This window comes from Micromys minutus (assembly GCF_963924665.1).
Source record: "Micromys minutus genome assembly, chromosome: 4".
In the NCBI taxonomy this organism is placed as follows: Eukaryota; Metazoa; Chordata; class Mammalia; order Rodentia; family Muridae; genus Micromys; species Micromys minutus.
Window position 1 is genome coordinate 28,410,047 of NC_137973.1, and position 15,565 is coordinate 28,425,611.

At 42.0% G+C, this 15,565-nt stretch overlaps 1 protein-coding gene and 1 pseudogene across 2 annotated transcripts; both read right to left on the bottom strand.

Annotated features, from left to right (window-relative positions):
* Window positions 1-1,139: 1,139 nt before the first annotated feature.
* On the bottom strand, window positions 1,140-10,167 carry LOC308419996 (small ribosomal subunit protein uS14-like; annotated as a pseudogene). The gene is made up of 2 exons: window positions 10,080-10,167; window positions 1,140-1,315 (listed from the first exon to the last, which is right to left on the bottom strand). The product of its transcript is annotated as a small ribosomal subunit protein uS14-like (transcript).
* Window positions 10,168-14,889: 4,722 nt separating this feature from the next.
* Window positions 14,890-15,186, bottom strand: LOC308420354 (late cornified envelope protein 3A-like; the record flags this gene model as incomplete). Its single annotated transcript, XM_080916334.1, has 1 exon — window positions 14,890-15,186. One exon carries the CDS (start codon window positions 15,184-15,186, stop codon window positions 14,890-14,892), a length of 297 nt encoding a protein of 98 aa, XP_080772460.1.
* Between the last annotated feature and the right edge of the window lie 379 nt (window positions 15,187-15,565).

Genomic DNA, 15,565 nt, shown 5'->3' on the forward strand with positions numbered 1-15,565 from the left:
GCAAGGTCTCCAATCTTCACCTCTCCTACACACTGGTGCTGTAAAAAAAAAAAAAAAAAGTCCAAGAGAATAGCTCCAAAGAGCCCAGATCCAGTTGTGGTCCCATAACTCTATAGGTGGAGAACAGGGACCCAGAAGTCTAACTGGGTAGTTTTCTCCATGAGGCTGCTAGAGTAGTACGAACCTGCAGCCAGGGCTCTCACCTGCACTCTCTCGCTCATCACTGTCAAACTAAATAGTGCTTGAACTAGAGCATCCCAGGGGAAGCTGAGAACAGCATACCCAACCCAGCACGCCTGTGCCAGAGATTCACTACATGCTGAAACTGATCCAAACTTCACACAAACACACACCCAAGATTGTTTAGGGAAATCTGAGTCTGGAATGAAATCACAAACCACAGCTCCCTCAAAGGCCCATTTGCTACATGAAACATCACAGGGAGGAAATAAATTAAAACCTAGCCAAGCAAGGAAGAAATATTGACTGGTGTTTTTTTTTTTTTTATTGCAATTATTTATTTGGGTGGCAGTATGCATCGATGGAGGTCAAACAGGACCTTCTACCAAGTGGCACCCAAGATTCAAACTCAGGTGGTCAGGCTTAGTAATAAACCCCTTTCCCCACTGAGCAGTCTCACAAGTCCTGTTGGTTTGTCTTTAATCTAATGGAATTTGTCTTAAAACTGTGTATTTTACTCTACCATAGCCTCGCCCCACTTGACTATACTTCAAATATATCCATTGATCAAGTACAGCTGACAAAAAAATCCAATCAATATAATTACCCCCAGAGGTGTAATCTCGATGTGACAATGTAAGAAAACATGACAATCCAAATACCTCCTCTATGATAATGACTGTCACTGAGAATGAGAGAGAATATCCCAGATGAGGAATATTAAAGAATGGTCCAAGAATTTCTTCGTGAAGCCGAAAAGGATAGAAATAAACTCCTGAAAGAATTAGAAGAAAATACAAACAGCTAAATGAAATAAGGAAATGGTATAAACCAAGATTTTGGGATTTTGGGGGAGGGGTGGTTTTGTTTTAAGTCTTCGCTTTTTTATTCTTTATGCACAAAGACTAGCATGACCCGGATTCACTGGGTAGGCAGTCGAATAATCCACTCAAGGTGGCTTAGTCCCACTTGATGAAGCCTATGTCCTTCGCGTACTCCCGGAAGCACTGACGGCGCACGTTCTGCCCGTGTTTACGGATCAGACCATGGTGGTTAAAGCAGACGGGGCAAGAGCGAGCGCCCTGGCTGAGCCTCCGTGGCTGACCCTAGTAGAGCTGCTGGTGACCAATCTTGCCTTCAGACGTGCAACGAGGAAAAGGACAACCGAGAATTTTAAAAGACATAGACATACTGAAAAATTAAAATTGAGAGCTGGGCCTAGACCCCTGGACTGATCCCAAGAGCCATAGAAGGTATCAGCGGTGGCACATGCCTGACATTTTAACAGCGGAGAGTTGGGACCCGGTGCCTATTCAAGGGAACAATAGGCATTTTCCTTGGAAGCCACGGTGGTGAAGGGAACTGAATTTGAGTCACGTCCAGCAGACTCGTCGTCACGCAGTCTAAATATGAGACTTTCACATCTTCGTTTTCTGCAGTGCCTCAATTTCTCTCTCTCATCTCTGCTAACACCAAGATGCCGCACTCAGCCTGTCGTTCTTCTATATTCCCTTCTGATGGTAACAAGGCAAAGAATCCAGGTGTTGAAGGAGGGAAGGCCCATAATACAGGAGAGCACTCTCCATCTTTGCTCTCTTCTGCTAAGCTAGACACCAGGGATTTGGGGGAAATATTTTTGCCAGTAATTATTCACACAGTGAGGAGAGGCTATGGTCCAGGTGGTAGTATAGAGTCCTGGAAGTCATTCCAAACACAGAGAAGAAAAGCTATGCAAGAAAACAAGGCCAAATGTTTTACACAGCTGTCGATCCCAAATATTGGAAACTCTGTTAAAGGGGTGTTTGTCATTTCTTAGACTCACACATTTGCAGATAATTACGTCCCAACATGTCCAAACCTGTAGAATATATAAGAATGTGAAAACACCCGCGCATCTCAGTAGAGACACAAAGTTGAGGCCGCTGGAGGCTCTAACCTCTGCTCCGAGTGATCAACACCTCTCAGTTCACTCACTGCTAACCCAGATCTCCCCCACCTTATGAACAAACAGCATGCATGCCTTAGCAGTCCTGATCTCTGGGGGACATTAAAAGTCACAATGAGTGCAGTTTTGGAACAATTATTCTAACTTATTTAAATTCACAGAGATGTGCAGACTCTGCGTGTAGACAAGTATTGGTTTGAGTGGCTACATTAAGTATGCTATGCCTTTCATTTGCCATTTCTTTACCCCCCCCCCAAAAAAAAAAGTGGTTGTGTTTTTTAAAAACTCACAAGGAGGAGGTAAAAGGAAACGTCATTTCCGGAATAGGAAATTGATGTTTTGTTTTAACGTGACTCAGAAATAAGCTAAGCATCTTGGGGCAGTCAAACACCGAGTCTGCTGGCCGACCTGTGAGTCTTCCTGTCAGCACCGTACTGAACTAGAGGAAATGGAAAGCAGGCTTCAGGTTTTTGATGGAACAGTGGTTTTGCAGCCCAGGCCACCTGCAGCCTCCGGAAGCCCACTTCCTCAAAGCCTTTAGCCAATGACAGTTCTGCGGATCTGCACATTGTACAGATTGCTTTATTTCATCCTGGCCAGCAGATGGCGCGCTAAACTCCTGGAGTTGGACTGTAGAAATCCACCCTTGGAGAATGGACCATATAATGAAGAGCCCGAGGTACCTCCCGGGAACAGTGCTTGAAACAATACTTAACTTCAAGTCCTTTTAATACAAAAAGACATTTTCTGTGATTGTCACCTTAAAAATACTAGAAGGAACTTTTTAACCGGTTTTTACAGTAGAAAGGAAGTGATCATAATCACTGTAAAGAGATATGGTGGTTTTTGTCCTCACCGGTGTCTGCATGTGCCTCTGCTAACCTCTCTAGGTATCTAAAATCATAATTCTGATCTATAAATGTTCTGGGTCTAGTCAGCTGTCTCTGTTGCAAAGGGTCAGACAATGGTAAGAAGTCAAACTGGCTATAGGCAAGAAGGCGTTAGACCTCAAATTTGGAGACCAAGGACAAAGCTGTGGTTTGGAGGAAGTAAAACTTCTGAGGAGGAAATGAAAACTCCATTTCATCTACAGGGTTAGAACTCTGATCTAACCTGGTGGAGCTAGGGCATCTGAGCAAGTGCAGTCACTGTAGCTGGTGTTAGGGTAAGCAGGACACAGACCACATAGGTGAGGCTGTAGCCCCTTTTGTCAGTCCTTTACCGCCATCTACTGGCGTAATTTAATGTATTCCCAGAGGCAAAAGAGGACAGTGGCTTTCAAAGTTCTGTACAAGCAATAGAGAAGAGAGTTTAGCATAGACACAAGAGTTTAATAGTCAAGAGAACTGAGGAGCTGGGAGAGAAAACAAAGAAACGTGCTCCCGCCAAAAGTGCTCCGTGTGAGTCTGGGTATTACAGATGCAGGAGGAAGGAAGAAAATAGTGGAGTAGCCCGTGAGACTCCAACAGAAGGGCTAATTGAACAGCACAGACAGGGTGGTTGTATTGGAAAGCCAAACTGGAGGCAGGAAATGCAGATGGAACTTAGAACAAGTGTTTTAATTTCATCATCCTTTGCGTCTGTTACAAGGACTCGCAATTTTGTCTGAATGCCAAAGCCTTTAAGATCCAGCGCTGGAGCAGGACTCAGAAACTCGGGTCCTAGCTTTGACTTTGAAAATATTTTCATTTGTGGGTTTGGACCAATTGCTTCGCATCTGCCAACATCAGCATCTAAGTATTTTCCGGGAAAAACAAAACACACAACAAACAAACAAACAAACAAACAAAAAGCCTGTAATGGAAGCTTATAGCCCTTTATTTAAAAATGAAGAAAACAGTATTTGCCTGGTGGACCTTAGGATAAAGAATAGCTATCCTAGTGGACTTTTACTTGTGTTTGGGTAACAAAATGGTTGAATACATTTTCCTTAGCAGCTAAATTACCCTTTTGGCATGCAAGAAAGGAAAGACCTTAATTTGGAGACATCACTAAGCCTAGCAAGTGTCTCTTCTGGATTCAGGCTGACTTGAAATTGCAGTATCTTATAGAATGGGGTTGATAGTCTAAAGCTGTAGACAGCTTTACTTCAGTTGCATTGTACTTTTATATACGTGAACGTAACAAAGAAAGCAATGATCCAAGGAAAGTTGTTTGAGTTCAGGAAAACATGATCAGAAAACTGTGAAGAAATGTCAGTGAGCACTTACTAAACATTAACCAAGCAGCTGTCCTGTCAAGGACCATGCAGGGGGAAGACAAATGGCTTTAGAACTCATGGAATTAGGCCCAGCCACCAGTTAGCACAATCTCAATGGCTGTGCCTTGGAAAGGCAGAGCCCCAAGGACTGTGTGTCGTGAGGACTTCATACTGTTGTAGAGGTTCACTCTGCTCCCTGCCTTCACGTCCCTTTAATCTAAAGATATTCTAAAAACTCTAAGGTGATGAGTGATTTATTGTACCCAATTTTTGCCTTCGGCTTCACAATATGATTTAATTAAGTTGCTAATGGGTAAATGTGAATTCTGAGAATTTAAAGTAGAAATGATTAGTTGTTTTATATAAAAGTTTAGAATTGTGATTCTTTTAAACTTTTTTTAATAAAATTACTTTTTAAAATAAATAAGAAAAGAAGTGGTCCTTTCTTTGTAACCACAAATTGCTGCATGAGTAAAAACAAAATGGCTAAGAAGCTTATGTTTTGTTAATCTGTAAAAAAAGTTGAAAAACTACATGGGTTCTTGGGAATAATTTGGGTTTTTTTACATGTATGTAATTTGAGAGGAAATACTGTTTTTTATAATCATTCACTAGAAGAAAATTAGAACATAATCATAATTTTATACTACTTGAAAGGTTTCTCTGTGATATATAAGCTACAGGAGAAAAAATAAAGTTGTTTGGATCCAGCTCACAGAAGTTTGCTCCATTCACCAAATAAATGTAAGTGTATGTATATATGGAAAGTTGTTTGGAATTTTTTTCCATGCACCCAATGTGTAGGTGTGTGTATCTGTGAAGCTGTTGTCTTGTTTCATCTACTCTGCATGTGCATGTGTGTGTGTGTGTGTGTGTGTGTGTGTGTGTGTGTGTGTGTGTTCGAGCGTTCTCAAGCACTTTCTCTCATCACCGGCTGCTAACAGTACCATCCCCAGCCTTTAACTCTACACCCGCCTCAGTTTATCCTGGCTGTCAGAGCTGCCCTTGGACACTTCCCCAGAGCATTCCCGGGACAAACTAATTTCAACACAATTGCCTTGCACATACTATATCTGGGGAAGCACAAAAGGCAGACGGCCATGAGCAGACTCAGGGCACACTAAGGATGCACTCAGCGTATCCTTCCACCAGACTGTTCTATAGGATGCACTCAGCGTATCCTTCCACCAGACTCTTCTATAGCTATGATCTGACATCCAACAAGAGCCAGCACGTCCTACCAACTGAATATCTATGTTAGTCAAAGGAGGCACAGCATCTGCCTTTTCCCCCGGAGCCTCTCACTTCCCAAAGCATTACTCACTGTGTGTCTTTTTACTTCTGACAACACATGAGTTGTGTTTCTATGTTTCACATTATGCCAAGAAATCAGAGTTTGCATGTTGGATGTTTTTAACATTTTACACAGAGCTTAGTGCTCTTTTAAATCCTTATAGGAAATGTTCATATTTTGCGCTAACAGGCAATCAACTGGATTAATAAACCTTTCAAGTTCAGTCAAGTTTTCAAGGCATTTGAAGCACTTTCCCAATCTTTCCAGAGAGTGACAACTACTGTGAGCCTGAGACTGAGAAACAATGTCTGAAAATTATGTGCAGCCCTGTGTTAACCTCTGAAGCTGATAAGCTTATGGGATCACTTTTCTTCAGTAGTCCCTCCAATACTTTTTAGTTCCCTGGAACTAAACTCCATGGTTAACCTGCTAAAATATATGCCCTTGAACCCCACTGCCATGCACTTACATGATCAGACTGAAGAGGTGGGAGAACAGGAAAAGGGCAGAGAAGACAGGACACACCATTCTGGACCAACAAATGGAGAATGTTTCCCTTTCGCGTTTTTAATTCTTACCATCCCTTTGGCCAGCTGCGCAACTGCTGAAACCAGAACTGACTGATAGACTGTCAAAGATTAATACCGACTGTCCATCCTTTAGTGCTTGCACCCGAAACTAACACTAGAGGGCGCTGAGTGATGCTCTGAGCATGGCAGGACTCATTGACAGGTATTCCAGGTGCATTGTATAATTCTCTCTCTCTCTCTCTCTCTCTCTCTCTCTCTCTCTCTCTCTCTCTCTCTCTCTCTCTCTCTCTCTCTCTCTCTGCATTTCCTTAAGAATGTGTTTTTTATAAAAGGCACTGTTTCTTTTTTATATATATTTTTTGTAATTCTCAAAGTGTATTCTGGGTGTCATTTTTAGTATCAGGAGTAGAATGTTGATAAATAAGAATGCATTTCACAAAATATGTCATGAGTTTTGGCTTACAAAGGTGTTAATAAAAATTATTTCTAATATTTCAGCTCGTATTAGAATAGTTTAATATTTTTACCTGTTTTCAAATTAAACCAGCAAGTTTCTAATTTTTTGCTGAGTAGTAACAATTATGACTAGAGATAGTTATGATGAGAGAGTTCCAGAATATGTATATATAGTAACATATACTACATAGTATTATATATATATATATACATATATATAATGCGCCCTTCTTTATATAATCCAAGCACAAAGCCTAGTACAACTCATCAGGTGAACACTTTCAAATCTCTCTCCTCCATGCAGATATAAACTATTAACTGCTTTCTAGATTGTAAACAATAAGTGTAAATTCAGAAACTCAAAGCATGTTTATTTCCGTCTTCTTGGAACAGGGTTTTCTGCATTTCCCCATTTTTCTTCTAGTGAGGCTTAAGCCTCCTTTGCTAGCTCCAGGGCTACTATGCTCTGGAACATTAAATGTTTGGGCAAGATTCTTTTTTCTCTTTACAGTAAAGAGTCCTGGCTCTAAAATAGGCACAGAAGCAGGAAAGCATAATCTAGTCCACATAATTTAGTAAAGGAAAGAGACTTCTAAACCTTCAGAATGACCGTAAGACTAATAGTTTCCAAAGGTGGTAAGAAAAGGGGCAAATGCGGGCATGAGGGTCTGAGTTCAGAATCCAGCGCTTGTGGAAGGTTCAACCTGACCACATTGTGAAGACACACTGTGTTCACTGGATTCCTCTGTCACTCTTCCCAGTGCAGCCACCTTGACTAAATCAACTTTTTCTGCCTCCACTTTTCAGACATGTAGTTTTTTTAATTGGCTTATTGAGTATGGGCAGCTGGACCTGATTTGGGGCACAAGGTTTAACACAAGTTTGGTAACAGTTCCATTGTCTGGATTGTCTTGTGCATTATGTGTTGTTTTCTTAAAATTTAGTTAATAAGAATTCCCCTTATGTAATCCCTACTTCTTTCCCACTGCCACAAATTTTTTGCATCTAGAATGATACTGAATAAGCAGTTAGTACTCCTCTGGTGGGCATGTCTGAAATAACTAAAAAGTGTATGCAGTAAGCAGGAAGACCAGTAGTCATTTACATTTCTCCGGACCTTAATTAAGGTGGGCATTAGTTTGGAAGGACTCACCATAAGACTCACCTCGGAGACACTGAGAAATATCACACATAAATGTTAAGCAGTACTTCTGTCTAAGGCTTTGCTCTATATAAATCATCTTATTACTTTGCTTATTGCGTTTTCAATGAATTTTCCAATGCTAGTTTAATCCTCATCTTACTGACAAGGCACTGGGATATCGGTATACCATAGACAGTTAATTCCTAGAGGTAAATAGAAACCCTGACTATTTGCTCCCCCTATGGTCCTGCATGCCTTTCACACAGCTCCTTCCCTGAAGACTTTTATAGGGAGTCTGTTCAGCCTGAACCCTTGTGTTCATAAACATGACTGGTGGATCTCATCCATTTCCTTGTTGAACTTTCAAAGGAGATCCTCTAAACTCAGACAACTTGTTTTCTAACTTGTTTTGGAAATGTGGGAAACCACCATCACAAATGATGCACTGATATATTTGTTGCTTTCCTCTGAGTCACTATTATCATCCAAAGACTCTAGAGAGATAAATAAATTGACTCTTCTTGGGTTCACAGTAGGAACCCTGAAGAAACAAACCATGGCATTTTCAGGTGCCAGTGCCTCTCCTGAGACAACTCAGATGACATTATTTCTTTCTAGCTTTATCCTAGACTGTCATATTAATCTCCAGACTCCTTAGGCCTCTGTGGCTTTCAGCTTCTGAGACCTTCTGACTATTACAATGAGAAGGTTCCTTGACCACCACGAGAACTGCCACTTCAGTAGCCTCGACAGATTGACCAGGCTTTGTACAGAGCAAAGGAGAGGTGTTTTAACAAGAGAGGTGCAGAAATATTGGAGGAAGAAACAGTCTCAACTATAGAATGTTTCTTAACTGAAGTTTAGACATGGGTCAAGAGCAGAAGGATATACCAGTGGAATTCCTGCCAAAAGCCAACTCCCTTGTGCACTGGCTTTCTTTTTACCAATCTCCAGTTTCTCATTCACTGTCTTCATTTACATGATCTCAGTCTTCTCAGAATTTCTCATTTAATTCAACAAAGATTAATTAAATACCTCCTGTGTAGTCAATTTCCAATCCATCTCTTTTTAGGGATGCAAAAATTATAACACAATAAAAACCTACCTGCCAAGCTGTGTAGTGGGTTGGGCTAATGCTGCTTGTATTTTGTATTCTAAGGCTAATTCAGGGCCCACAAAACTATTTGCCCCAAAGACCAGAAAGTCTGCACATAGTCACTGTAACTGGTGAATAAAGATGCCAACAACTAATAGCTGGGCAGAAGAGATTTAGATGAGATTGAGTTTTGTCAGGTTTAGAGGAAGATGCAGAGAGGAGAGGATAGAGAGCCACTGTGGAATAGAAGAACTTACAAGAGAAAAAGAGCTAACAGCACTGAGGGTAGGCAGCTGCCCAGCTATTGTGCTACTTAACGCACACTAAAATCTGAAGGCTGGAGACCCCACTGAGAGAAAGCCAGTCTCACAGGAGTTCTGACATCTGAGAGCACAGGTGAGATCACCACTTCTATTCAAAATCCTGGCCCAACAGGAACCCACACAGAGCACTCAGGACACTGGAACCAAGGAGCAGTCGGGGACAGGATCCTTCCAGGTCTCTGCCTGCTAGTAAATATCTTCAACAAAATTATAGAAGAAAACTTCCCTAACCTAAAGAAAGAGATGCCCACAAACATGCAAGAAGCCTTAAGAACTCCAAATAGATTGGACCAAAAAACTTCCTCCTGTCACATAATAATCAAAACACTAAATGCACAAAACAAAGGAGTAAGCTGAAGGAGATACTTGTAAATCATAAACAAATTCAGCCTGCCCAGGCTCTTTGTCTATGCCCCTTATAAATGATTCAACTGCACTCCACATGATTTTCGGGTAAAAAAGATCATGGTTAAAAATCCATGTTATTTAAAAACCCATGACTTTTCTTCTGTAGCATATACAACATAATGACCTGACCTGCAAGGGAAATGACTTGTCAATTGTCACACAGATTTGCAGAAAAAGTCATAGTCTTGTCAATTATGTTGTCACTAGTTGTTGTAACTTGCCTAAAATGCACTTGTGAAGGTAAAATCAGTATGTGTTCCCATGAAGTCAAGTGGCTTAACCAGATGATGACCTCTTCCCAAGGATCAATCAGCTAAACCAGGACCAGTCTTCACAATAATTTTGCAGGCCTCAGAGGTTCATAAGCATGATGAATAGCACTCGTGTCTTCTACATCTGGGATTTTCCAAATGCTCCTGGAGAAAAGACTCGCTGGTGAGTCAGCCTTCTGTCCTCACAGGGTGTCTCCTCTGGAAGGCTGCAGGGTGGGGTGAGTGACTTACCCTCTCCAGGATGAAAAGGAGCATCTGACATGACAGCCTCCACAGGGAAGTCACCAGGAAATCTGCTTGTATTTCGTGACAACTCCATCAAGTATCTCTGGGACATTTTAATCACTGGACTCCAGACTAGTCTTAGTATTGTGTTTTATGCCCTGATTTTTGCCTGATTTTAAATGGTCCAAGTTTACACCTAAAGAGCACATGTGACCAAAAGTAAAAATATTTACTCCTCCAAGTAAATGTGAATCCCTGACTACAAACTATCACAGGTGACCTGAATGTATCCTTCAGGAATATTCTCTGTTATATTTGGTGCTTATGGTATCTATCTGAGAACTTGTTTACAGCTTTCTAAATGTAACACACAATCCACCAACTGAGCTACATCTCAGATAAATAACTCTATGGAATTCTTTAAAGAAGTCATAGTATTGCAAATGTTCAAACTTAAGTAAAGACCAGAGGGAAAAAAAAGACTTACTATAAGACTAATTTATTCTATTTAAGAATCCATGACTTGTTATTCTGTAGCATCTACAACATACTGTATTGTCTTTTTAAAAATAGAGCCCATGGTTCATTTATACTTGGTGTAATAATTAAAATAAAACAAAACTATCATTTTTTATATGAAATTGTCAATATACAACTCTCAAGCATTACCATGCCTATTTCATAAGTGAAATGTTTGCATCTCCATCAAGTTCATCACTAACAACAAAATTTTCATCACTAGGCATATAATGAGGTGCAATGTCACAAATACAGATAGCCACGGATCCCTCGTTACCCTTTAATTGTTATTTCTGTTGGTTCCAGAGATGGAGGTCACATTTTTACATGATCTGATCCTCTGGTGAGACCTCCTTCAGCTCTCCCTCTCCCGTGTTTCATTCCAGATGCAGGGTGTTCTTGGGGAAAGTTCTACCTTTCAAACCAAGGCCTGGCCCCATTCTTTCACCTACCCCTTGCCTAACCATGTCTCCTTACCAAAATCAGTACATGGCTCAATCAAATCCCATATGGCAGGAATTTATCTATCGTCCTCTGAGGGACTCTACAAAGAAGTGAGAGTGACACCCACAAACACTGGCTCCAGCTGCTTGCTGCCTTTCTACACATGTGTACACTGCCACTTAGTCTGCAGTATTGGGCTTGAGCCACCAGCGTTGAGCAGACATGCCTGTGGTTCAACATGGGAATTCTAAGGAAGACAGGTCGGAGGCAGCAGAGAGACATGTGGTAGGAATGGCAACAGTGGAAGAGTGGGATGAAGGTGAAGATTGGTGAGCCATGGCCGTTTTCTGTGATGAGTCTGATCTCAGGATCCCATACCCTCCCTCTCATGCCTGGTGAGACACTTGTTGCTCCTCACGTCTACACTGATTTTCATACTCTTCGCAGACATCCAGGGAATTGTGGAGCCTTGGGAAACAATGGGGCACCATGCACCTTGTGCACTGAATGCCTGCTGGAGGCAGTGTTCACATATGGTCTTTAGGTACTAAGCAAAAGGGAAGGTTCACCCAGAAGGATGCTAACAGTCCTACCAAAAGATGGAGGGAAGGAACCATAGCTCACCTGGCCAGTTTAATTCCAAAACAGATCGAGTACTTCAAATGAAAGCACAAGTATCTCCAGCCAAAGTAAATAAAGAGGCAACACTGGTCTGAAGCTTACCCATTGACATATCTTGTTTTTTGTCTTACTTTTACTAGTTTAGTCTAGTTTAGTCTAGTTTGTGCAGGCTCACTGGCTTCTCCTGTAATGTCACTTATCCAGCAACTGTGTCAGCCCTGCTCAAGTGTTCCTTGACCAAGTGTCCCCAAAAGAACCCAACACAGTGTCTACCTACGGCCTTCTTCTGATATGCTACAAGCTCTGGGGGCTGTACTGCTTAGGCCATCACGGTTGCTATAGAGCCATGGACAGCAGGGTGAGAACCGTGACTCCTTTGATTAGCAGCACTGTCTGCATCTGGGGGTTCTACCTGTGGGCATGATTCAGTGAGCTGCTGGTGCCTTGAACAAGCTATAAAATTTCTGAAACCACACTACATCTAGTGTATCTTGTCCCTATCTTCTCTTCTGACTTAGATGTCCCATAAGGCATGGGGTGATGTGAGATAAACAATAGTAGCCAGGGGGCGCTGACTTTCCCTCATTACTAAAGCTATTGAATTACTACCATGGAGGTTCTAAATCCAACTGTATACAGTACAAGAAACTACAGATACCAACCTTGAAAGTGCTCACTTAGATAAGAATCTGATCCAAGTAAACAGAAACCTTGTTTCAGTTGTAGTCCGGTGCCTAGAATAGCACCTGGTACATGGGATAATCAACAACTATTTATTAATCAAATGGCTATAAAATTAATTGTCCATTGCTGCTGCGCTGGCTTTTGATTGCATCTTAACTGTGGCCAGAGAAGGGGGTGAGATCAAAATGAACATATATGAAAGAAGCTGTGGGCAGATCTGGAGACCCTTCTTTACATAGGCAATGTGTGGCACATATATCAAGCATGGAGAGAGAAAACAAACATGATTGACAAACTGGGAGAAGATGGGTGCTGTGTAAATGATGATGGGGCGGTCCCGAGAACCAGCCCTTTTGAGATGATGCCTTTTTCTGTTCTCTAATCTATTCCCATTCTTGAGAGTCTCTTTCTCGTTCTTAACAAATATTTCTATTTCTAACCATGTGTCCTGGGTATGGTTCCCTATTCTGAGACATAAAAAAACCTCGAAATCTCAGGAGGAGCCTTTCCTGCCCCACTGCTCAAACTCTGACTAATCTATAACCTAACCAAGTCTAAAGAATCGATTTTTCCTCTGCCCATTAGGACCTGATCTGTCATGAGCCACTTCTAGTGACAAAGCTATGTGTAATTTTATGGAGATCCTAATAGCTGGCCTGTGTCAGGTCACTGGCTGTACATCTTTCCTTCCTCATCCCCAGTAGACATACCAACACCAAGAATCTGGATGGTGCTTTATTGTAGGAAGTTCAAGTCTGCCTTAGAAGCTTCTGAGCCCTGAGCCTTGTTTTTTAGTTTTCATATTAGAAGATGGGTGATGAATGTTAGCATTCAAACAGTGTTTTACATAATTACATACATTTACATTAAACTATTTAGGGCTCCAAGAAACCATTATTGTCCCATATTTTGGGTGAGGAAAATATATGGGAACAGAGAGGCAATGTGTTTTGCTCAGCTATTAAGTCACCGGAGCTGTGATTCAACCTGCTCATCTCTCTTTCCCCAGCATATGCAACTGACGAGTCTACGTGTATCCACCCTGAAATGAACATGGCTCCCTGAGCTCCAGGTGAACAAGCACAGACCCACCAGTGTTTACAATTCTGGGTGCTCAAGCGAAATGTGAAGCTGGAAGTTCTCAGAAAGGGCTTGTCTGTTCTTCCCCTTTAGTCTGTGACACATTTTAATTCTGACTTTAGAGTACTTACAAGAACATCTCAAAGATCATAAAGCCTATCAAGCAGACGCTCAGTCCTACCCGAAGGGGGTCAATAGCTATTTTCTCAGAGCACTCTGTCCCAGCCAGTCCAGGGATTTGAATAGTGGAGCAGAGGGAGCGCTGACTAGCATTCACACTTCCTCTTCATGTTTCCTTCTCTTGCATAAGATGGTATGTGTCCAAGAATATTAATGCAAAGCAGATGTCCAGTTGGCTTGGAGAGAAAATGAAAAAGCAAAGCTATCTGAGATATTTTATTCCATTGAGTTCCCAACGTTTTACACAGATTTTATTCATAGACTAGACTCTCTATGCTCAGCCTCCAAATATACTCAGCTTCAACTGTGACTGTTGGCAAGGTCTGGACACCTTTGTGAAGTTAGGGCAAGAACTATAGGGCATATGTTCTGTAATAGTGCAAAACCCAAACCATCAAGATGAAGCCAGACACACAGTTCACATGGAAAATAATCCTTGTAGTTCACAGTAGAAATGAGCTCTGCTCCACTCCAAAATCAAAGTAGGTGACTCCAAATAGGTTCTTTTGCAATCCCACACCATTTTACCTCCTCATTTTGTAAGAGAAATTAAAGTCTACAGTCTTCAGCCACTGAGATTCTCCCCATAGCCTCTTTTGTTCAGTTTTCTCAACATGCACAGTTCTTTGTTTGCTTTCAGGAAAATCCCTCAATTTCAATTCCTTCAGTTTACTAACTTTCCATTTGCTCAGTTCACCCACGGGGGTTGATCATTTGTAGCTTGGCTTAATCTCCTACCTATCGATCTTTCCGCACATCTCCATCCTTTTTTCCTCATTACACAGACTGGAAATTTTGGTACCCAATGGTACTAACCCTCAATCACATAAGAAAATCTAACCCTTTCCCAAGAGCCTCTTCAACAATCTCATAACATTCCCCTCTTCCACCCACACTTCTGTCCTGGAAGTACCAACAGATACCTTCTGTATGAAGAAGAATCTAAGGCATTATTTCCTTATTTCCAAGCAGAGATAGCCTTAAGTGTTGGGTATCTTGGGCCATCAAAAGCTGAGAATGGCGTGGAGGAAACACTGAGCAACCCTGTGTGGACTAAGTCAAGGAACAAGTAATATACTGGTAATGTTGAAAAAAAATTTATTCACCAACATGGCCAGATACAGTTGATAGAGCCATGAGAGGGAAGGGCAAGCAGTCTCTTGGAAAATCCACTAGAAGAACCCAGGAACACATAGCCCAAGAGAGATTGGGATGTTTGAGAAGGAACAAGCCAAGATGGCACTACTGCTCAGTACTCAAAACTCTCGTCTGAACCTCAGGATCCAGGTCAGCAGCAGCCCCCAGAGCTGTGGCCACAGCCTGAGCCCCCAGACTGCTGACCACTGCCACGGTCACAGGAACTGGAGCTCCTGCGCCTGCATCTGTGGGACCTGCGCCTGTGGTGGCTCAGGCAGCAGCCTCCCTCAGAGATGGGGACACTGCAGCCCCCAGAGCTTGTGGCACAGCAGGAGGAGGCTTCAGGCAGACACTGTGCTGGGCTCTTTGGGGGGCACTTGGGGGCGCACTTGGGGGAGGGGCATTTGGGAGGAGGTTGGCACTGCTTCTGGCTCTGCTGGCAGGACATCTTGTCAGGAACTTGACCTAGAAGAGTACCATAGAAAACATAAAATTATAAGGAGAAGCTTCTGGAGAATGTCTACTGACTTAGTATGCTAAACATTTGCCTTCCATGACCTATCTGTTTTCTAAGCAAAGACATCTATGAAATAAATAGGACCATGAAGACATATACCTATCTAAATAAATCATTCTCAAGACTGTAAAGTTAATGCTATCTCTAGTAAATGCACTAAGAACAATGATTTAAAAAGTAACCCCAGTGTCCTATGGCTTGTAGGACTCCCAGCTCCCTGACTGTGAGCCACTCATTCCTCCCTCAGAATTACTTCCCCCACCATGGTGTATTGTGGACCTCTTTCTGGGGTTCTAATTCAGATCTGGCT